The 22,788-nt window shown below is 35.6% G+C and overlaps 5 protein-coding genes and 1 long non-coding RNA gene across 10 annotated transcripts; 5 read left to right on the top strand and 1 right to left on the bottom strand.

Annotated features, from left to right (window-relative positions):
* The first annotated feature begins 357 nt into the window (after window positions 1-357).
* Window positions 358-1,594, top strand: LOC104722554 (uncharacterized). Its single transcript, XM_010440744.2, has 4 exons — window positions 358-696; window positions 815-955; window positions 1,047-1,176; window positions 1,265-1,594. Exons 1-4 carry the CDS (start codon window positions 469-471, stop codon window positions 1,495-1,497), a joined length of 732 nt encoding a protein of 243 aa, XP_010439046.1. The 5' UTR covers window positions 358-468; the 3' UTR covers window positions 1,498-1,594.
* On the bottom strand, window positions 1,564-4,270 carry LOC104722552 (F-box protein FBX14). The gene is made up of 3 exons (XM_010440743.3): window positions 3,199-4,270; window positions 2,592-3,090; window positions 1,564-2,503 (listed from the first exon to the last, which is right to left on the bottom strand). Exons 1-3 carry the CDS (start codon window positions 3,828-3,830, stop codon window positions 1,733-1,735), a joined length of 1,902 nt encoding a protein of 633 aa, XP_010439045.2. The 5' UTR covers window positions 3,831-4,270; the 3' UTR covers window positions 1,564-1,732.
* A 2,139-nt stretch (window positions 4,271-6,409) lies between these two features.
* LOC104722551 (CBL-interacting serine/threonine-protein kinase 8) lies at window positions 6,410-9,836 on the top strand. Of its 5 annotated transcripts, none has more exons than XM_010440742.2 (14): window positions 6,410-6,809; window positions 6,895-6,957; window positions 7,029-7,100; window positions 7,186-7,293; window positions 7,371-7,445; window positions 7,543-7,596; window positions 7,673-7,798; window positions 8,073-8,162; window positions 8,490-8,612; window positions 8,742-8,858; window positions 8,975-9,091; window positions 9,250-9,306; window positions 9,399-9,473; window positions 9,565-9,836. In XM_010440742.2, exons 1-14 carry the CDS (start codon window positions 6,651-6,653, stop codon window positions 9,667-9,669), a joined length of 1,341 nt encoding a protein of 446 aa, XP_010439044.1. In that variant the 5' UTR covers window positions 6,410-6,650; the 3' UTR covers window positions 9,670-9,836. The 5 variants fall into 5 exon arrangements, with proteins under 5 accessions (XP_010439044.1, XP_087330548.1, XP_019087043.1 ...); XM_087474422.1 differs by having other exon boundaries at window positions 6,412-6,809; window positions 7,673-7,793; XM_019231498.2 differs by having other exon boundaries at window positions 6,412-6,809; window positions 9,448-9,473; window positions 9,565-9,769.
* A 4,414-nt stretch (window positions 9,837-14,250) lies between these two features.
* LOC104722550 (uncharacterized) lies at window positions 14,251-17,357 on the top strand. The gene is made up of 3 exons (XR_757208.3): window positions 14,251-14,754; window positions 15,021-15,094; window positions 15,994-17,357. It is a non-coding gene; the product is annotated as an uncharacterized LOC104722550 (long non-coding RNA).
* A 255-nt stretch (window positions 17,358-17,612) lies between these two features.
* Window positions 17,613-20,863, top strand: LOC104722548 (uncharacterized). The gene is made up of 13 exons (XM_010440741.3): window positions 17,613-17,788; window positions 17,893-18,014; window positions 18,119-18,178; window positions 18,264-18,383; window positions 18,467-18,586; window positions 18,664-18,976; window positions 19,068-19,226; window positions 19,309-19,415; window positions 19,510-19,600; window positions 19,685-19,826; window positions 19,936-20,092; window positions 20,168-20,284; window positions 20,373-20,863. The coding sequence occupies exons 1-13, from the start codon at window positions 17,744-17,746 to the stop codon at window positions 20,761-20,763; spliced, it is 1,944 nt and encodes a 647-aa protein (XP_010439043.1). The 5' UTR covers window positions 17,613-17,743; the 3' UTR covers window positions 20,764-20,863.
* An 80-nt stretch (window positions 20,864-20,943) lies between these two features.
* Window positions 20,944-22,743, top strand: LOC104722547 (transcription initiation factor IIA subunit 2). The gene is made up of 4 exons (XM_010440740.3): window positions 20,944-21,144; window positions 21,261-21,411; window positions 21,524-21,574; window positions 22,417-22,743. The coding sequence occupies exons 2-4, from the start codon at window positions 21,283-21,285 to the stop codon at window positions 22,555-22,557; spliced, it is 321 nt and encodes a 106-aa protein (XP_010439042.1). The 5' UTR covers window positions 20,944-21,144; window positions 21,261-21,282; the 3' UTR covers window positions 22,558-22,743.
* Window positions 22,744-22,788: the final 45 nt, after the last annotated feature.

Below are 22,788 nucleotides of genomic sequence, written 5' to 3'. Positions count from 1 at the left end.
CCTCACCTCCCCCCTCTCTCTCTCTCTCTCTCGACTCTGTTGACAAAATTAATTGAAAAACACACAAAAACCGGATTTGACTTTTTTTGATTTAGAGATTATAGACTATAAAACCGGTTTAGAACTGGTTCGATTTAATTGGACCGACGCCTAACTAGCGGGCACACACAATGGCGTTTCTCACACGTGTGACATAAGTTTTAATCGCGACCGTCCGTTGTAAACACTGATTGTTTCATTGCCGTTGATATTTGACCAAAATTTGCCAACCAATCAGGTTAGCCCAATCTAGCGACCCTTTTGGTATTTTTTTCGCATGTGCGATACAAATGTGAACCACGATGGTTCCTAGAAGATGAATGAAGAGATTTGCAACAGAGAGCTTTATAAAAAAAAAGGTTCTGTGAAGGGGGAGGGGAGAGACAAAGACAACGATAACAAAATACATTGTGAGTTTTGTGTATAATAATGGGAAGCGAAGGAGGATCGTCGATGGTGAGGAAACCAAGGTTTTTGTGTCTCCATGGATTTCGAACGAGCGGAGAGATAATGAAGATACAGCTTAACAAGTGGCCTAAATCTGTAATTGATCGGTTGGATCTCGTGTTTCTCGACGCGCCTTTTCCTTGTCAAGGCAAATCTGATGTTGATGGCATCTTCGATTCTCCTTATTACGAGTGGTTTCAATTTAACAAGGTCGTCCTTTTTGTTTTTTTTTGTTTTTCTCTCTCCCACATGTTTCTTTTGTTGATGATAACTCTCGGATTCGTGTGTGTGTTTACTTACGTTGGAATTTTTTTAAAAAAAAATTCAGGAATTCACAGAGTATACCAACTTCGAGAAATGTTTGGAGTTTTTGGAAGATCGTATGATCAAGCTTGGTCCCTTTGATGGTCTCATTGGGTTTTCTCAGGGGGCAATTTTGTCTGGGGGTTTACCAGGAATGCAAGCTAAGGTACGTGTCTACAACATAACATTCACCTAATAATCATTATTGTATTAACATAAGGCTTTTTGTCTGATTTGAAAATTTGCAAATTTTGCAGGGAGTTGCACTTCAGAAAGTGCCAAAGATCAAGTTCATCATAATCATTGGAGGAGGTATGTTGAAATCCACGAAGCTGATAGAGGATGCGTATTCTTCTTCCTTGGACACTCTCTCCCTCCACTTTTTAGGTATATTTGATATGATTTCTCAACTCTAGTTTTGCCAAATTCTTCAAAAAAGGCTCATTCTTTTGATGATCGTATCTGGTGGTTGCAGGAGAGACTGATTTCTTGAAACCTTACGGAACCGAGCTGATAGAATTCTTCAAGAATCCGGTTGTCGTTCATCATCCCAAAGGCCATACCGTCCCGAGGCTTGATGACAAAAGCTTGGAGAAAGTTACTGGCTTCATCGAGACCATAGAGCAGCATCTAGTGATGGAGGAAGACAAGAAGAATGGTGAAGAAACTGATAGTAAGCCGAAATTGAAGTCTTATGATGACGAATGATTCTTTCGAAAAAATAATCCTGAAAATGGTTGTAAATAATATCTGGCAATGTAACACGCAAACAAAAATAATAAGACGATTGCTTCTTTCCTTGATTTTTCATAATCTTTTCTTCCTTCACGGCTAACACAACCAAACCAAACAGCAAAACAATCATGCAGTGTATCTCAAACACTTAACAGTTACAAACAAATTCTCCAAACATGGCCTCATTTGCACCCAAGTTTTTTTCTTTTCATAAAATTGTTACAAACTTTGGAGCATCCTTCCTTGGGCCATCAAGGGACCGATACAAGTACAATGTCTCAACATAATCCCCAGTGACGGTATCATCGTCATCATCATCATCTGACCCAAACACCTCCACCACTACATTAGGCAGCGCATGAGCAACTTCCCTGCAGCCTCCTCGGGATAAGACACATGACGACAACCAAACAAACCTCATATTGCAATACCGATGCATACCAGAGCGCAACCCAACATCCCCAAAGGGACTGTCCCTGATTTCAAGCTTTTGCAATTTAGGACAACCCTCAAGAACATATCTCAGGGCCCTGTCACTGTTCCCAGCAAAAGCTACAGATAGCGTACGGATCAGTTTCCCATATTCTCCTATATAGCTAAAAGCTTCATCTGTTAGTAACCCAGATACTGCAAGTCTGGTTAGCTTCTTGCAGTTTTTAACAATGGCGCCAAATCCATCGTCCATTGGCTTTCCCGTCACATGGTCAGGCCTATGGCGACCCATTATGCAAAGCCTAAACACGGTAAGCTGAGGACAGTTCTCAGACATGGCTGTTACAGCTCCATTAGTCATCCGCTGGCAGAAGTACAGGATAGACTCTAGTTTTCTACATCCCTCTGAAATTGCTTGGAGGCCTACTCCCGAGATAGGACCTTCACTGTCTTCACGAGGATCAAAAGGGAAAACCCGAAGCTCACGAAGCTCCTTGCATGTTTCTGCCACTGCCTGTAATCCTTCATCGCATATCGAGTCAAGAGCCTGCGTTTTCAAGATATGCATGTAACTCAAGTTCCTCACATGGACATGTTAGAAAACCATACAGTAATGATCAAGAAAGATAACATACCCAGAAGACTCGGATATTGTGACAGTTGCGTATGATGGGCTTGAGCATGTCAGGAGAAATGTTAGCATAACTGAAGTTAAGAGAGGTGAGATTAGCACAAACTGGAGAGATAGCTGGGAGATACTCCGGCGTTAAATCCCTGAATCCTGAGAGACAAGATATGGATTTACAAGCACGAAAAGCAGCTGCATAATCCGGTTCTTGTTCACCCTGAAGCACATTGTCTGGACTGAATGATCCCGTCCCAAGACTCGTTAACTGCGGGGCTCGAACCATTAGCCGATGCAGCTCTTCAAGGGAAACAAACCTGTTCGTTCTAAGTTTCTTCAAGAACGGTGACCTGACCACAAGCTCTTCCAATGCATTGAAACTGATAGGGGATTCAACACAGTCAAAAGATAAAGACTCCAGATGCGTTTCACCAGCAGGAAAACAAGAGAGCCAATCCACCTCGTCATCGGTGACTTCTGACTCCAACAGATCAAGGACCTTTAGCTGTCTGAAACACATTCCCACTTGATAAGTAAATGAGATAAAAAAATTAAAACTTTTTCTGAAAAGACTCAACTTTAATTCAATCAAAGAGGAAACAGATCTACAAAGTTACCTGCATTTGTTAGCAACAACAGCGATACCACTGGTTCCAAAACCTTCACAGCAGACCAAAGTAAGGTCCTTGAAGCCAGGAAACGACTCAGCGAGAAGCGCTAAATCATCGTCCGTAACAAACATGCGCTTCAAATGGACCTTCTCGAGCCAAGGGTAAGCCTTGGCCGTGGCAGCAACCCAAGGAGCGAACTGAGCTCCCCAATTGCGAGGCATGAGATTAAAATCAGCAAACCTAGGTTTCCCTTTGAGCACTAAAGACCTAACACGCGTGAACCGGTGAGTAAGCCGAACAGGAGAGAGCGAGTAACAGTTACCGATAAAAACCTCGAATCGGGTCTGAGCCTCGACCCGCCACCACGATCTGCAGACCAATGAGACGGCGTTGCGATCGCATCTGGAAGTGAGGAACTGAAGCACGTTTTCAAGAACGTTCTCGAGGACATGGTCTGGACAGGGCGGCTCGAAAGATTTGAAATTTCGGGACTTGTTAGCCAATGCAGAAGCAGAGGAGGAGGAGGAGGAGGAGCAAGGTGGTTCAGAAGTAGCGGCGGAGGAGGAGCGTGGATCCAACTTGAGATATCTCTTAACATCCTCTGACATTTTTGCTGAGCTATCTTCTTCTTCTGTCATAAAAGTTGAAATGAACACAAAACACTCTTTACTTGATCTTTCCAACAAAATGATCTATCAGCTTCTGTGCTCTCTCTCAGATATACAAAAGTCCGATTCAGATGAAGAAGAGAGATGGGTAAAAAAAAAGAAGCATTGGTTCTTTCGAGTTTTTGGTCTCTCTCTCCACTTCACCTCCATTATTTGGGAGACTATTTCCCAATTTTTTTATAAAAGAAAATATATATATTTGTTTGTAGCTTTTGTATGTTTGTAGCACTGTTTATGAATGAAAAGAGAAAAAGGAAACAAGTAAAAGAATGATCAAAGTTTTTGACAAAAGGGGCAAAAACAAACATCAATTTTTTTTATCGCTTTTAAACATTCGTCCTTGTTGAAATATTTAGGGGAGGTATTGGTTTAGGATTTAGAAAAAATTTTAATGACTTTATGTTCTTGCTAATTGTTAGAATCATAGAAAATTGAAAGTTAAAAATGAAAGATTCTAAGAAATTGTTTAGGAAGTTTTTTAAAATCTTGATGATTTGTTTTTTCTAATCTTGTAAAATCTTTCTATTTGATGAAAGAGTTTTCATGACTTTTGTTATGAAGGAAATGATATAAAATCCTAAACCAATAACATAAAATTTGAATTCATTAACAATCCAAGATTCTTTTGTTTTACTTGAATAACATAAAACTTTTAATGACTTTATAAAACTCTTAATCCAATAACACTAGATTTATCAAGATTTTAGATAACTTTTTACAAATCCACAACCAATAACACCAAATTTTTAAAGAGTTTTTAAAAGTCTTGATTGAATAACAACATATTTTACCTAACTTTTAAAGTCATTAAAATTCTTTCTAAATCCTAAACCAATACCTCCCCCTTAAGTTGTGACAGGTGACATATTTACAGAGATTAACTCTGGTAATCATGTTAAATTTGTATCCGAACAAATTCTTTAAATAGGATGTTTTGTACTGTTTTCATAAAATGAATCTTATGTACAAAATCACTTTTATCCTTTTTCTTTTTTAGTTATGATTGTTCCAATTTCTATCAACTTTTTTTTTTTACACATAAAATTTAGAGGAAGAAATAATTATTTGGAAGTTGTACAATGTTCATTAAAATTCCTAGTAATGTTTTTGTAATAATATAAACCATTTTTAAAAATTAGATAACCAACTTAACTTTATACCTAGCTCAAATGAATGTTTGGTGGGGAACTTTTAGTGTTTTGAAATCATAGAAGCTTAAAAGAACTTCACATATACCTAAAGTGGCTAAGTCCACTTCTAGTCTTGTTTGTGCATATATTATTAACAAACGGTACGTGAAGAAAAAACTAGAACACTGTTTGTAATGTTTTAGAATAGTCTCCACTAAGACGTAAATCTTGATTAAAGATCTCGAGGGGCTCTATATTATATTTGGTCTTATATGTTCTTATAACGATTCTCGTAAACCTTTGTAATTGTGTGACATGGAGTTTTCGACTGTGTTTTTGAAACAGAAACAAAAAATGATAGAACCAGCGAAAGAAGATTATGCCCGCTAAAGACTTGCAATTGCTTGATCTAATATGGCCAAAATTGCGTCACGTAGATCATATTAAAGAAGGCTTCCCGGAAGCCCAGGATATAATTAAGTTTGGGCTTTCCATTGCGGCCTTTTGCACATCATAAGTCATATAACATAGGACAATAACAGCGAGAAGGCAACAGTGATCACTATTGTGTCTACTGCCATTATTATTTATTAACGTTTGTTAATCTACATTCTAATGGGTTTGAACTTTGAAGAGAGATATGCATATCTGTCTTATTGATACAACTATCCCTTTCAAATAACAATATGATTTTTAACATTCTGAAAAGGCAATAATTAGAAGAATATGGATCACTTCAAAATAAGCTGCTTTCCGAAGTTAATTTAATATACAGAACGGGTCATTCGTATACGTTTAACTTCGTAGTCTTGCTATAACAACTACAAATCGGTCATAAAAGTCTCTATAAGACAGGTGTGTTACGTGTGTAGTGTATTTTAAGGGGAGTCGTATATGTGTGAAAACCATGGTATAAATGTTGACCCTTCCCTACAAAGAATGACGTGTAAACCAAAATAGTAGAATTTAGAATGTGGCAAGTAGTCGCCGAACACGTTTCTCTCTCTCTCTTCGTCAAAGTCTCTTTTTCTGACTCCTCTCTTTAACTCTCTTAATTGTTTTGGTTTAGATTCCTTCTTTAATAGTACTCCGTTTCTTGTACTCTATCTGTACCATGTTTCTAGGATTTTTTCTTGTAGTGCAAAAGATGATTTCTTTTGTGTATTTAATATATTTTTATTATTAAAATCAAATAACTAATTAATGTTTTTATTTTTATAATAACTAAATAAAAATAGATGTGCAGTTGAATGACAAGTGTAATAAAAATATGACTAAATAAATATTAAAAAAATATAAAACAAAAGTAATTAATAATAATTCAACATTTATTATTTTACTTAATTTTGGTGAAAATCCTAAAAAGTCATGATAGAGGAAGTAATTAAGATCATTTAAACACGTATCTCTTTCCCATATTTGGGACATTCCTAGTATTAAAAAGCTTTGCTTTAATTTCTCCATCTTCTCTAATCTGTATATTTGTCGTTATAATTTAATTTTTAAAATTCGAAAACAAAAGAATCATCAAACTCTACTTTTGTTTTTTTTCTTTTCTTCTATTGCCTTTCCTCTTCTCTCTCTCTCTATCTCTCTCTTTAGTAGAGAGACTTGGAATGCAGCAGTGAAACTGAAATTGGAGATTTGAGTAAAGCAAGAGATGGTGGTAAGGAAGGTTGGCAAGTATGAATTAGGTAGAACAATCGGCGAAGGCACCTTCGCTAAAGTCAAGTTCGCTCAGAATACGGAGACCGGTGAGAGCGTCGCCATGAAAATCGTGGATCGTAGTACCATCCTCAAGCGCAAGATGGTTGATCAGGTTCTGCTTTCTCTTCTTACTCTCTTCGATTTGATTTTTGGTTGAGGTTTGTTCAGTTGTTAAACAAACACAACGATTTGTGCAGATTAAGAGAGAGATCTCGATAATGAAGCTTGTTCGTCATCCTTGTGTTGTTCGTCTTTATGAGGCAAGTTTAATTTTTTTGTTTGAAAGATTCTTTCTTTCATATGGGAACTTGATCTTTGTTCCTTTTATTAGGTTCTGGCGAGCCGAACTAAGATTTATATAATCCTGGAGTACATTACTGGTGGTGAACTGTTTGATCAGATTGTGAGTACTGCTCTCAACTCAAGTACGCGTTTTTTTAACTCGGTAAGACATTATCTCGGATTTCACTTGTTTCCATTGCTAACAGGTTCGTAATGGGCGTCTTGGTGAATCAGAAGCTAGGAAATACTTTCAACAGCTTATTGATGGAGTTGATTACTGCCACAGTAAAGGTGTCTACCATAGAGATCTAAAGGTGAGTTCTTTGCTTAGGATTAACACCCTTTTATCACCTGTTTGTTGATCTGATGATTGTCTTTTCCTCATTTGCAGCCGGAAAATCTTCTGCTGGATTCTCAAGGAAACCTGAAGATATCTGATTTTGGTCTCAGTGCCTTACCTGAGCAAGTAATGGGGCTTTCTCTTTCATGTTTTCTTTTAAATCTCGATAACTTAGTTTGTTGTTGCATCTTTATGATCTAAATTATCTTGCTTTGATCTGTAGGGAGTTACCATCCTAAAGACAACATGTGGAACTCCCAATTATGTTGCTCCTGAGGTATTATAATGGTTTGAAAATATGATGTGTTGTTTTTGATTGTAGCTTATGTGCTCTTGTCCGTTTTTGGTTTTAGGTTCTCAGTCACAAGGGCTACAATGGTGCTGTGGCAGATGTATGGTCCTGTGGGGTCATACTTTATGTTCTCATGGCAGGATATCTTCCATTTGATGAACTTGATCTGCCAACTTTATATAGTAAGGCATGAGCTCTTCTGTTGTTGCTTCTTGATTCTTTGTTATTTCGATTTGTTAAGTTTCTTGTTTCTGTCAAGTTTAGTTATTCCAATGTAGCATTAGGATTGAACAAAGAATATCTATAGAACCTGTAATAGAAATTGCTATGGCTTAATTATTTTCACTATGGTCAAGAGAGTCCTTTCTGTAAACCTAACGTGTTATGTGGCTATGTGCTTGTGTAACGTACTATATTTCTGATATGGTATCCTTTTCTTCTTATTTTCCAACATTTTTCAGATCGACAAAGCTGAGTTCGCTTGCCCTTCATATTTTGCTTTGGGGGCAAAGTCCTTGATTAATAGAATTTTGGATCCAAATCCTGAAACTGTAAGTTTTGACTTTCCTTACGGAGATCTTTGCTTAAAATTTAATCCTGGCTGCTGTACTTGAGAGATGTATTACATGTTGAAAGAGTAGATTACATTATAATCGGTTGAATCATATCATTATGTACTACACTCAAATAGACCCTGAAAGTCTAAGCATATTCTTCCATTACTGTCCTGGATCATTTGGATGGTCTATACATTATGGATGCCAATTGAATGCATTACATAACATAGTTGTGGGTGAAGTTTTCCTTTCCACAATTACTCTTTTCATCTCAAGTTGCAAAGTCTGACAAATGTAGCCTTGCTCATTTTTTTCTGGCAGCGAATTACAATTGCAGAAATCAGGAAAGATGACTGGTTTTTAAAGGATTACGCTCCTGTACAACTTATTGATTACGAACATGTAAACCTGGATGATGTATATGCTGCTTTTGACGATCCGGAGGTAGGATTCAGTTGGCACAATTCTTTGTCCCCTATTTGTTTGCTATTGAGTATTGTGTATAAAGCATGTGTTTCCAGAGTCACTTGTTCTAATTTTAATGAGATTATTCTTTCTGCCTGCACGTTGCAGGAACAAATATATGCACAGGATGGAACAGGGGACACCGGTCCATTGACTCTAAATGCGTTTGACCTAATTGTTCTATCCCAGGGCCTGAACCTCGCAACTCTTTTTGACCGTGGAAAGGTACAATGCTGGGCATGACCGGCTGTGTGCATTCCTCTTCCTTGTTCAGTGGTTTTTTTCTTTCTCATTTCTCTATGTTATACAATCATGGCGTTAATTTTTCAAGTGTATCACAGGACTCCATGAAGCATCAGACAAGGTTCATTTCACACAAGCCAGCAAACGTGGTTCTTTCAAGCATGGAAGTTGTGTCGCAGTCCATGGGCTTTAAGACGCACATTCGTAATTACAAGGTGAGAAACTAGAGCAAGAGTTTCTTAGGCAAGGCATTCTCATCGGTTGAAATTGCTTCATTGTTTTTGGTGATGTGTAGCTTAATATGTCTTGAGAGTCTCCTTTTTATTTAGATTCATCATCTAAACCTGTCTTTGGGCTCCAATTCTATTTTCAGATGAGAGTAGAAGGATTATCTGCAAATAAGACGTCTCATTTCTCCGTCATTCTAGAAGTAATTTCTCTTACATCTCTTAATACCAGTCTATCTTTTTTACTTTGCTCTCTCTATGTCTCAACTCTCCTGAACTATATTCAAATCTGAAGGTCTTCAAAGTTGCACCATCAATTCTCATGGTAGACATTCAAAACGCAGCAGGAGACGCAGAAGAATACCTTAAGGTTAGTTTCAAAAGAAGACCTTAGTTGTTATAAGTGTCACTAGGTTTGTGTGACTCGTCTCAGAATAGTAAAACCAGTTTATGTTTTGCAGTTCTACAAGACTTTTTGTAGTAAGCTTGATGACATCATTTGGAAGCCGCCAGATGCATCTGTGAGAAATCGAATCACCAAGGCCAAGAGTAAAAATCGACGTTGAATCCATATATGTGTTATTAATCAAGCAGAGCTTTCACAGAACAGAGTTAAAAACAATTATGTAACTCTCTGTGTATCATTGTTTCTTAACTGCTTCACTCGAATGAATATGTAATGTACAAGCTTGTTGATTTGTGTTTAATTAATGAAATAGAAGATTGTAGTAAACTTATACGGTACCAAGACTAAATGAAGAGAAAACTGCTCACAGTTTCTCCTGATTTCTGTAATCCCCTCAACGGTTTTTTTTTTCTGGTCATCAACATGCATATTCTTGGATTTCGATTCGTATAGTGACAAATTAGTTCGCTAAGTCGCGAACATGCCATGATCACTAATATACTACCAATTATGTAAACATCAATTTACCTAATTAAGTAGGTACGTCAACACCTTGCACCATCTCATTGCATCTCATAGTAAAAACTAAAGTTCATTATAAAATATTTTTGCCTCATTTGCGCCACTATATTCATGCAAATTCTCGGTTCGTATCAGCATCCTCTCCACAATACTTAAAAAACAAAAAATGTTACCGTATGCATATCGTTCACACATGTACAGTGACCGTGAGCTTCTATAAGGCTCGATACTGTGAGAAAACAGGACTTGATCACTTGAATACGGTCTGGTGCTCGACTGGAGGATCCATGCATGCTTCTAACATTATTCTCATCACTTTTTCAATCTTGTCATTTCGAGTATATATGTACTGCTAGGGACGACAGATATTTATTAGTTGGTTCTGCTCGTTCTTTAAGGTTGGTTGATAGCTTAGCTTGTTCCGTGCCACGTTTTGGGATAATCTTTGCAGCAAATTAATTATTAAACACGATTCCATGCTGTTCCAATTGGGTATTCAGTAATATGCTAACCACCTTTGTATAGTGAAGTGATCACAGACTTCACAGTAAGACGAGATCAACACATGGATTAAGACGTTTTATTACTGACCATTTAAGTGGTGAGTACTTTCTTCTTACAATTCGTACATAATAGTGGTTCCGTATCGACAAAAGGCACGAATATTTTTATCTCTTTCATTTTAGGCTTAAATAATAATATTCGTCCACCATGATGTAAAACCAAAAGTGTGATATTGAGTTTGACATTTTATTATTCCTTAGTGCGACTACAACAATATAATATATGAATTATTCACTTAGGCTTGAATAATATGATTCGTCAAACCCTGATTTTGAATAAAAAAATGATACATTACGTTTGACATTGTATTATTCCTTATTTTTTGGTAAAGTTTAATTATTCCTTCTTGTAAAAACAACAATACTACTCACCAACTTTATTTAGCATAATGTTTTTGACACCCGAATATAATCTTTCATTATATAACTTGCCGAGTGTTCCAGGTGTTTATAAGATGTGAACCAAATATATATAATCCGAACTATTTATTATTATTTTGACTGGAAATTTTGAAATACAATTGATCTATAGTGTTCTAAGATTTGTAACTAGCGTTTTAAACCATAAGTATAAAACCGGATCCGTATCCTACAAAAAATCAATCATGATAATTAAATATGAAATATCCATCTTAGAGTTCTACTGCAATAAAATTCAGTGAGTAATCAAATCTCATTTTACGTAAAATAACAAAAAATTCACAAATTATTAATTAGATAATTCACAAATTGGTTTAGTTTTACGAAAAAATATCCGTTCATGTTCGTATATAGAATTTATAAGCAAAATCATGTCGTTATATGAGATTTACCTATATGTTAAACTAATATAACCATCATCATCGATCGTGATAACCATCCACCATCGTTGTCATCAATTTTCTTATATTATTTCACAGCTTCAACCTACTATAGTGTTCGTACTCTTCCGAATTGACAAATCTAATGTTGTTTTATGTCAAAAAGACGAGTATAAGTTGGTCCATAACACTATAAACATAACCAAGTAGCTGCAACTTGGTACTTCATACTTAGTATTTTATACAGTTCTCTTTTTTTTCCCCTTGATAATGTCAACGAAGAAATTCAATCCAGTAACAATTTGATTTTTTTTTTCATTACTTAAACTATTGCAAGTTACAACACATCTTTCTATGATTCTGTTCTTTTAACTAAAGTTTCCATATTACTTTTGAAAACTTTTAACAGTATAATATTAGAAATGATTAACAATAATATATTCCATCAACTAAGTTTCTTTACATATTGATCATACGGCAAGTTGCTTATTTGGTGGCCTTGTTGTGCCAACATGAATTTGGTTCAAAAGAAGCATGCAAACTGAAACAAATCTGTATAGTCGACTCATGCATTTATTTGGAATGAATCTATTGTTATCCTAATGTAATGGTCTTAACTCTTAACTTGCATTTACAGAGATTTGTAGAAGAAGACTAACCACTTCTTTTTTCTTTAAACTGTATATCATCAGCCGTCTAGCGTCAGGCCATTACAATATTATGTGCTCATCCACAGTTTTCATCATGATTTTTTTTAAAATTTTTATCATAAGTACATACGACCACAAAATACAGCCAAACTTTTGTATAAATGTAGGGATGATGCATGCATCGCAGCCATAAACAATATTTCTAACTATTTCAATAAAAGCTGGGAAAGTTGGATTATTTCGCGTTCATCGAATTGAGTTTTCAAATCAAAGAAAATCAGGTCACTAACTTAATTATAAAGTTACAAAACATCGGAACCATGCATCTCTTATACTGTATGTATATATTTAACTTATTATTTATTCTTTTTGAATTTGATCACATTTTCGAAATAATTATGACTAATATTTTAGTAGTTCCTTTATATAAAACTTAGGGTTTGGCTAAACAAGAGAATTAGACAACGGTGTGCAATAATTTCTCTATGATCATTATGATATTTTGAAACATATGTGCTCACTTCACAGCTCTATTTTTCTAAACGATCGATGATTCTGTTGAGCGTTTTTTTTGCACGTCGGTTAAAATTCGGATGTCTTTCATTTTTTGTTAGAAATCGGATGGTTTCAACTTACACTATACTTGGTAAATAAAACAATTGTATTATTAAATATATTTTGTTCTAGAAGCACTTACATTTAATACACATTCTCAAGAACTCGATCGAATGAAATTTTCATACTTGAATAAAATATACAAACTGATCTACGAGTAAATCTATAAATCCGTGGTCCTCCATCATCATCAAAGAAGTAACTAGCGAAATCTGATATGGAATAAACTAAAATAAACTAACAAAAAATGTACTCGAAGGAATATATAAAAATAGGGGCCTGACAGATCCGGAAGGAGCTAGAAAAGAAACGTGAATTATTTGTATTCATTCAAGGAGACAACTAATCAAAGCTTTTAACTGTATTTGGTCCATAATGGTCAAGTTGGAGCTGGACATCTGTCGTTTCTACTTTTTCTTCTTCCTTCGCGACACTTCTTCTAGTATTTTTCTCTCTTTTGTTTAAAAAATTTAGGTTCATATTAAAAAAACAATTCACTAGTCATCTAATGGCTTCGCCTCCGTTCAGCTTGGCCGACATACCCTAGTAGTCAACCTTTTTTATTTCTTCTTTGCTCTTCCATAGTGGATTTCTATAAAGCTAATACGCAGAACTTTTTCTTTTCTTTATATAAATGGTAATAACCCTTTATTTGTTAATATAGATACGTAAAATAGACAAACAATGTATGACAGCAAATAGATATCAATTTCGATTGTTTTCAACACGTTATTTTTTTCTATTTTTTAGTCTATAGTATTATTACTAATGGACAACATCTGATGAATAATAAAATTAAAAGTGGGTTCACTCCACAAAAAGGTTTGTTTTCAACCACGATAACCATTCAAAGTTTCAAACCCTTTCAAATTTTACATATTGAAAACATTTTGATGAAATTTTGTTTGGGATGTTGGGTGCTAATTATGATAAAAACTTAGGTAAAAAGAAGATGTTATTTCAGTGACTGACGATGAACAAGTTTATAGCTACAATTTACTGTATAAAATAATTACAGAAAATATGGTCATTCTAATAATGGATATAGAATGGGCTTTCCTAATTTGCTTTAGTAATATATCTCCCTAATGTACAAATTAAGTTTTTTTTTTTTAAAATATATATTTTCTCTGTTTCATAATATAGGATGTTTAGAGAAGTATTTTAGTTTTATAATATAGGATGTTTTCAAGTTTCAATTCTATGCAACTTTAGATTAATTTTATATTTTATATTATGCAGTTTTGATTATGATTGGTTAAACTTTTTTAAAGTAACTATTTTTTAATATAGATGTTTTATTTAAAACATCTTATATTTTTAAAACGTAAAGAGTATTTTTTTTTTTAATTTAATGCAGTTTAGAGCATCTACAACTTCACTCTATTCTAAAGTCAAAACTATAATATAAAGCAATATTTGCTGCTCTAATTCTATTATACTTTTTATATTAATATAGAGTAAAAAAATAAAAATATACATTAGAAATGATCTAACACACATAGGGAAAAAATTATGCTTTAGTTTAAAATTATTTATGTATTAGCATAAAAGATAGAGATATACACCATGGTATGATGATAGTCGGACTGAGGAAGTCCGTCATAGAGTCGACGAAACCGAAGCGTCACCGATGATAGAAAGTAGTGGAAGTACTTACTAGAATAAAATAAAAATAAATAAAATAGAGAAAGACGCACGAGCGAGCCGCTTCAGCTGCGAGACCTACATGTCCCCCTTCCCAATTCAATTAAACTACTTCTCTCCGATTAACGACGCACTAATCAATACTAGTACTCTAATTAAGTAGAGTAGTTTATAAAAGAATTAAGCTCGTTCTTCCTTGCCATTACTTATATAAAACCCTCTCCCCGTTCGTCTCCTCATCTTAATCCTCCTCAGTGCTCTCTCTCTCTCTTTTCTTCCCCTCTCCATTTCTCTCTTGCCCTAGCTTTTCTCATCTACTCCTGTCAATCACTTCTATCCGGCTTTTCTCCTTTGATTTTATTTTCTCCGGTGGGATCTCGTGACGGAGAATCGCCATTTAATCCTAAGCTCTCAATGTTTGTTATTCGTAGCGTCGATTACTTCCACGGTTAGTCTGAATTCAGTGTATCTTTCTTAACTTTGCGATTTGATTCTAACAGATATGACATTTTGTGAAAATCCCCCCCCCCCCCTGATGATTTCTACATAAGTTTCCGCTTGAAATAGGAATTATTAGTGATGAATGATCAGCTGCATGAGCTTTTACTTATTAGGAATTCCTGAGCTGCAGATCCGATTTTCCTGCTCCGGAAATCATCATTTAGGATAATCCCTTTTTTTAGTAACTAACTAAATTTTGGTTTGCATGTGCAGATTGATATGCCCATTGGGTGGGAGAGAGAGAGAGAGTTTTTTCAGTCTTGAGTGGATCTGTAACTTGTTTTCAGGTTTGGTTTCTCATCTTCACTGTATATATATATATATATCTTTATTAGATGTATTTGCTAGTGTCATACCTTTGAGATCATACTTCTTCTGTGTTGCTTTTTTTTTTTTTTACTTAAGAACAGCTTAATTAATAGTTATGAGCATAAAATAAAAGACTTGTTATTTTCTCTATTTGTCTATAGAAACACACATAACAAATTGACTCTCTCTTGTAGTTTTTGATATCATTTTCTTGCATCTTCTTTAGTTTTGTACCTAATAAGTTTTTCAACACATCATTAGATTCACAGTTCAAGGTAAAATGGGATTCGGTGGGACGTCTATAACATAGCTTATAATCAACTTGATTACTTACTATGGCTCGCGATATGGATATTTATCTATTTGCAAGCTTTTGAGAATTTAAACTTGATCTTTGAGTTCCTTGTCACCATTTTACTGTGTTTCCTTAAGCCAATACTTTCAGACAACTGCTCAAGGGTGAGAGTTGAAAACACCCTTTGGAGTGATACAGCCTCTTTTAGACCTGAAATATAGGATAGTTTTCCATCTGTGTTCACTGTCTCTGGATGCCACAGCTTTGCAATGACATTTCTTTGAGAAAGCAAAATGGCTATGATAGATTCTCCAGTTCATTGAAGATGTTGGATGCTTTTTTTGCACAATGTCTTCAAACAAAGAGAAAGTAAAGAAAACTTGTTTCTACTGTCGAAATATTTAAGAATTTCATTGATTGAATGTAAGCAAGACATTTTTTAAATTATAAAGTTCAAAATTAAAAAGGCTACTTTGCAATGCATGAATTTCAGGTTTATATCAACTTAAGTGTATGCTGTTCGATGTCACAATATGAATTTTGAATCTGAATCTGAATATTCATTTTCCTTTGTCAACGCAGTTGAAAACGGGTACATATAATCGAGATAAGATTGACTGAGATGCGGCGCAAATCCATTTTTGTATGGGGCCGCTGTAGTTGATTAAGCGGAAGACTTGGCAGGTTTGCTCGAGTTATCTCTCTTGTCTAGACCATTTGTGAGAAGGGATCTTTTGTTTCCACCAATACCCCACCAATCTCTAAATCTGCACTAAGTATTATTCTCACACTACACTTTTAAAACCAATCCTATGTTTCAGATGCTTTCCTAGCCTAGAATGCATTGTTGTGCGAATATGTAATCTCTTGGCACATCAGGGTTAGTTTCTTCTGTACCCCTCTAGATATTCTCTTACTGTGTAGGATTCCCGAGCTACCAAAACTTTAAGAAATTAGAGAACTTTAGCCGATCCCCATCCATAAGAAAGCTCTACTCTGCAGGTCACAGCTATTAGAGCCGCACTCCTCATAGTTAACGTGTTTTATTTCTTCCATCAAAATCTGATCCTTGAGAAGCTATGTTTAAATATTAAAAGTAAGTAGATAAAAGTGCATTAGTGGCTTTTCCTTATTTCCTTTGTGTTCCAAGTCAATTTAAGATGATTCTCGAATTCATATAAAATCGTTTAGTAAACCATGGACATGATAACTAAGAATTTGTATCGTCTTACGCTAGTAGCTACACTAGTTTCGTAAGAAATAAAAATGGGGATTGGTGAGGTGGTTGGTTATATTCCCTTCTCATCGATGGTCTAGATGTGCGAGGTGACTCTCATGAATTTGTGAAGCTCCCAAGATAGTAATGGTAATTCCTAAAAAATGGGTTAGATTTTCAGCTTGTGAATTTGTTGTATTGCATAATTTCCAGGCCAATGGATCCTCCAACACAGGTGATGTTTCCAAGTATAGTTGTCTAAGCTTTTTGGGGATTGAGTACATCATCCCATTACTCAAACTAATGTAAATGATGGATGTAGTAGTGAATTTGTTGCAAGGTGAATAGGTTTTGTTGCCTTTGCAAGAAGTAAAGAAGACAGAAACAGGTTGTAAGATAAAGCACAAGTGTGTATATATGGATAAAAGAGGAAAGTGGACGGAAGGTGTAACCTTTGACTTGTGGTCACTGATGTTCTCGCTCATCCATTTCATGCTGCAACAGGAAACAACAAAAGGAATGGATGACGTAACGCCAAGCATTAAGAGGTTACTTGTAGATTTGATAATAAATCACTTCATTACTAGCGTAATCTTTGTCATCTTCCGTAGTTTCTGACTACCAAATGAGACTATGTAACTTAGCTAATGTATCATTAGTGTGCGTAAATGATAATGTTATTTTTATTTGTGGGACCATGGTTTCCGAATAATAGATTTTAACATAGAAATCATATTCACATAAACACAATTTTGAAAATATTGGTTTCATCTTATGTACATGTGATATGTGGGTTTGAATGAACCTGGGTGATGATGATCGCTATGTTCAATTCCCTGCTACTTTTCAATAACACGTTTTACAAATGTAACATCTTGCGTGCGAACTGAGAATAGACCAACCAAGGGAATATGTTAGAATACGGTACTTACCCAAAAAGTAAAAGAAAAAGAAGCTTTAAGCTTAAAAGATACCACTTGTCTAAACTTGAAGAAGAATCAAAATATCTCTACAAGCCGAAGATTAATCAAACTTATCCACATATTGTTTATCTACAAAAGCTTCGACCTCATATCTCTGAAAAAACCCAAGAAAACAAGAGAGCGAGAGAAACTTATGTCGAACCAATATTCTGTTCAGTTGGATGTCCACGAGAACCATGTAACATATATCCTTTTAAACACAGCTTCTTCTATAAATGTTTGTCCATATGTTATATGTAATGTATATATATATATATAAATTTATGAATATGGCAAATGCAGGTGGTGATTGGAAATGGTATAGTCCAAGTGGCTATATCAAAACCAGATGGTTGTGTCACCGGAATCTCTTACCAAGGAGTCGACAATCTACTAGAAATTCGCAACAAAGATCACGATCGAGGGTAGTAAATTGAATTTTTGTACTTTGTAGATACGTTATATACATATATGCATGGATCAGTCTATTATTAGTTATACAAACTTCATATGTTGTAAACCAAACTAGGTATTGGGACCTTGTGTGGAGCGAAGAAGGAGCAACTGGAACCACAGGGACATTTGAGCGGTAAGTATGCATCGATCTATCGAGCATATAACAAAACAATCAAGTCAAGTCTTTATGTAATATTTATATACTTTGGTTGAGGCAGGACCAAAGGCACAAGTTTTGAAGTGGTAGTGGAAAATGAAGAACTGGTTGAGGTTTCCTTCTCAAGGAAATGGGATTTTTCTCTCCAAGACAGTATTGCTCCCATTAATGTCGATATGAGGTATCTCAGTTTAATATACAACAACATGCATATATTTGTGAGAGAGTGACAGAAAATTTTGATTTGGATATTGTATCATTCAGGTACATAATGCGTAAAAATGTAACTGGATTCTACTCATATGCAATTTTTGAGCATCTACCCGAATGGCCGGCTGTTAACTTGCCTCAAATAAGGATTGTCTACAAGCTTCGTAAAGACAAGTAACTATTGTTCAAAATCAATCTTTCCCTTAAAAAAACTTTATATTAGTATACTTATGATGAAACGTTTTCTGCAGGTTTAAATATATGGCGATTGCTGATAACAGGCAGAGGAAAATGCCACTCCCAGAAGATAGATTGGGTAAAAGAGGAAGAACCTTGGATTTTCCTGAAGCTGTTCTTCTTGTTCACCCTGTTGAAGAAGAGTTTAAAGGAGAGGTTGATGACAAGTACGAGTATTCATGCGAGAACAAAGATCTTAAAGTGCATGGATGGATCTCAGATAACCTCAATTTGGGTTGCTGGCAAATCATTCCTAGTAACGAGTTCAGATCAGGTGGCTTGTCCAAACAAAACCTTACCTCTCATGTTGGTCCCATCAGTCTCGCTGTATGTGTTTTTTTTTTTCGTTCTTCCTTCTAAAGACATCATGGAAACAATCTATAATGTTGTGTTCTTGCTAATGATTATGTAATCACAGATGTTTTTGAGTGCTCACTACGCGGGTGAGGAGATGGTTTTGAAGCTGAAAGCAGGGGAGTCATGGAAGAAAGTGTTTGGTCCTGTTTTCACTTACCTTAATTGCTTGCCTGACAAAACCTCTGATCCTCTTTCTCTATGGCAAGACGCGAAAAACCAGGTTCATCCATTAACCAACGTAACATTCTACTTTGTTCATATTAAAAACATATCTAACCTTGTAGGAAGTGGTGTGTATATAGATGTTAACTGAAGTTCAAAGCTGGCCTTACGATTTCCCTGCTTCAGAAGACTTTCCAGTGTCCGATAAGCGCGGTTCCATTAGTGGTAGATTACTAGTGTGCGACAAGTAAGCCTCACATTCAACATCATTTGCTCTGCTTTTCTTCATTTCATCATTAATCATTTATTTTATTTTTTCTCATGGTTTTGAATTCCTGCAGATTCCTTAGTGATGAACTTTTACCGGCAAATGGTGCTTTCGTAGGTTTAGCTCCACCAGGAGAGGTTGGATCCTGGCAGTTAGAATCTAAGGTGAGTCTGAACTCTATATTCTTGGAGGACCATACAACAATATTTATTAAGCAATGAACTCATGCTTGCATCAATTTTACTTAGGGCTATCAATTCTGGACAGAAGCAGATACAGATGGTTATTTTGCAATAAATAATATCCGAGAAGGCGAATATAATCTCAATGCTTATGTGACAGGATTTATTGGAGACTATCAATACGAACAGTCAATTAACATTACTGCAGGTTATTTTTTCTGAAAACTTACATTGTAATCAAGATTATATATTACTCTGTGTCAAGAAGTACGTACATGTATATTTAGCAATAGCCACACTCTGTACCCAAAAACCAGGATGCGGCATTGACGTTGGCGATATCGTGTATGAACCGCCTCGAGATGGGCCAACGGTGTGGGAAATAGGGATACCTGACCGGTCTGCAGCTGAGTTCTTTGTTCCAGACCCAAATCCCAAATACATCAACAAACTTTATATTGGTCATCCTGATAGGTAATCCATGGATCAAAGATATCACAACATTAGTGGTTTGAATCGGTTATTTAACAATTTTTTATACTAAACCAGGTTTAGGCAATACGGGCTATGGGAAAGATACACAGAACTATATCCTAAGGAAGATTTGGTGTTCACCATTGGCGTCAGTGATTACAAAAAAGATTGGTTCTTTGCACAAGTTACCAGGTAACACATATTTGAACCCATTTCACAATATTCTAAGAAGAAGAGTAAAACAAAGGAACCTCACAAATATATGAAATTGGTATTATAGGAAACTGGACGATGACACATATGCAAAAACGACATGGCAAATTAAATTTAAGCTAGAGAAGGTACAGAACAACAGCACATACAAAATCCGGATCTCGCTAGCAATGGCAAATATAGCAGAGTTACAGGTGAGGATGAATGAGGATGACAGTGATCAGAGCACACCGATGTTCACAACGGGTGTAATCGGACACGACAACGCGATTACAAGACATGGGATACGTGGAATCTATAGGCTTTATAATGTAGATGTACCAAGTGAGAAGCTTATAGAAGGAGACAATACTTTGTTCTTGACACAAACCATGACTACCACTGGAGCCTTCAATGGTCTCATGTACGACTATATCCGCCTGGAAGCACCTCCTTTAGATTTATCAAACTCTCACTAATAAAAGTTGTTGCCTTTATGTTCTTTAAGACAAGATAATACGTACGCGGTTGTTGTAGTAATAATATATTTGCTATTAATAAAAAAAAGTATGATTTAAATGGGCTTTAGTGTTGGGCTTACTTTCTAATCTCAGTCAGATTTGACTTTAGTAGAGACGGTAAGGGTAAAAACGTAATTTGAGATCACCGATCTATCACTGCCTATATATATAGTCGCCTGCAAAATCTAGGGTATAAAAGGCCCTAATTTTTTCTCCGCCCAAGAGACAAAAATCCTTCGAAATCGAGCAACGGAAGCTCCTGCGTTAACCGTCAAATCTCTCTTCTAACGTCACCGGAGATCGGTAAACCGGCGAATTATCTCTTCGTCTCCGATTAAGGTCTTAGATTCATCCTAGCACCTTTTTTTATATATGTCGAAAGTTTCAGATTCTGGATTTGTTTTTTAGTTGCCAATTTGATTTCGAAATTGGTTGCCCAAATTTTGAATCGGCAGATCGTTGGGAAGTAGAAAAAAAATGGCGACGTTTGAGCTGTATAGGAGATCGACGATCGGGATGTGTCTGACGGAGACTTTGGACGAGATGGTTCAGAGCGGTACGCTGAGCCCTGAGCTAGCAATCCAAGTCCTTGTTCAATTTGACAAGGTTTTCAATTAACTTTATTTGACTGATCTTGGCGTTTTGATTCGTTTCTCTGGTTTTTTTTTTTTTTTTTTTTCTTTCTTTTCCCCCTATTTTGATAAGTGTATGCTTGTAGTCTATGACTGAAGCTCTGGAGAGCCAAGTGAAGACCAAGGTGTCGATTAAGGTGATTTTCAAATCTGTTTTACTTTCTATCCTTTTTGTGAAATTGTGAATGATAGTCAACGTTATGGGTAGTAGACGATTTATAGTTCTAAACTGTCTCAAATAATTTCTTAAGAGTTAAGAAGTTCAACTTGAAATTAAGCTGTAATTAGTGCATACATTTGTTAGCTCATGGAATAGTAACACTGTCATGAATTCAATCAAGTTTATAGTTTCATTGGATGTCATATATGAATCATAGGTTGAAGCTTCCCATACATGATTTCTTAAATTTAAAAGTTCAACTTTAGATTATTTGGCTTATAAGAAAAGAGCTCACATCGAGAGATACTAGCAACTTCATGAATACTCTTTAAGTTTTAGAGTGTCTATGGGTGTGATAAAGTTAATGATACGTTGAAGCTGACCCTCAAATGACATAAGTTCATCTTGAGATTAAGCTGTATGAATTCAGTTATCTGGCTCATTATTAGGAGCTTATTGACTGCCTACCAACGAACATCTGTCCTTGAAAATAGCTCTTTCTCATGATATCCTTTGTAGTTTCAGTTTTCATTCTGTGTTCTTCTCGATGCTGATTGACAAATTGATTTTGGTGTTTTTCACCGATCTGGACAGTCTTATGTACATTTTCTGCCTACTGTTTCTGATGATTGACATTAAATATCTTTCGTCCTGTTGCTATGAGTTTTGCTAGTTGTACACTCTATTGTGCAAAACCAAGAATTTAACTTATTCTTTACTCGGAAAACCCTTTTTCCTCATCTCTGAATATCCTGAAGAAAACTTTGGCAGATGAAACAATCAGATAATCTATTTTCTTATTTATTATTTCTCGTACAGGGGCACCTGCACACTTACAGGTTCTGTGACAACGTCTGGACCTTCATATTACAGGACGCGATGTTCAAGAGTGAAGATCGTCAAGAGAATGTGAGCCGGGTTAAGATAGTGGCATGTGATTCTAAGCTGCTCACACAGTGAGATGCAAGTTCTCAGCAGGGAATATGCTTTCCTTTGTACTAGATTTTGAGTTTTTTCACTTTGTAAACTCAGCACTTGCTATATGTTGAGCTCCATCTGCAGCCATCAATTTAACTTATATGTAAATTCTCGGCCCGATGACATATGGGATATTACTGTTGCTATGAGAAAGTTCTTGAAGTTTAACCTTTGTTTGTATTATCTGTGACTTCCAAATCACACACTGAATTA

Source organism: Camelina sativa, chromosome 11, assembly GCF_030686135.1.
Source record: "Camelina sativa cultivar CO46 ecotype springtype chromosome 11, ASM3068613v1".
NCBI lineage: Eukaryota > Viridiplantae > Streptophyta > Magnoliopsida > Brassicales > Brassicaceae > Camelina > Camelina sativa.
Note: the sequence above shows the minus strand (reverse complement) of the source record. Positions and strands in the feature narration are given on the sequence as shown.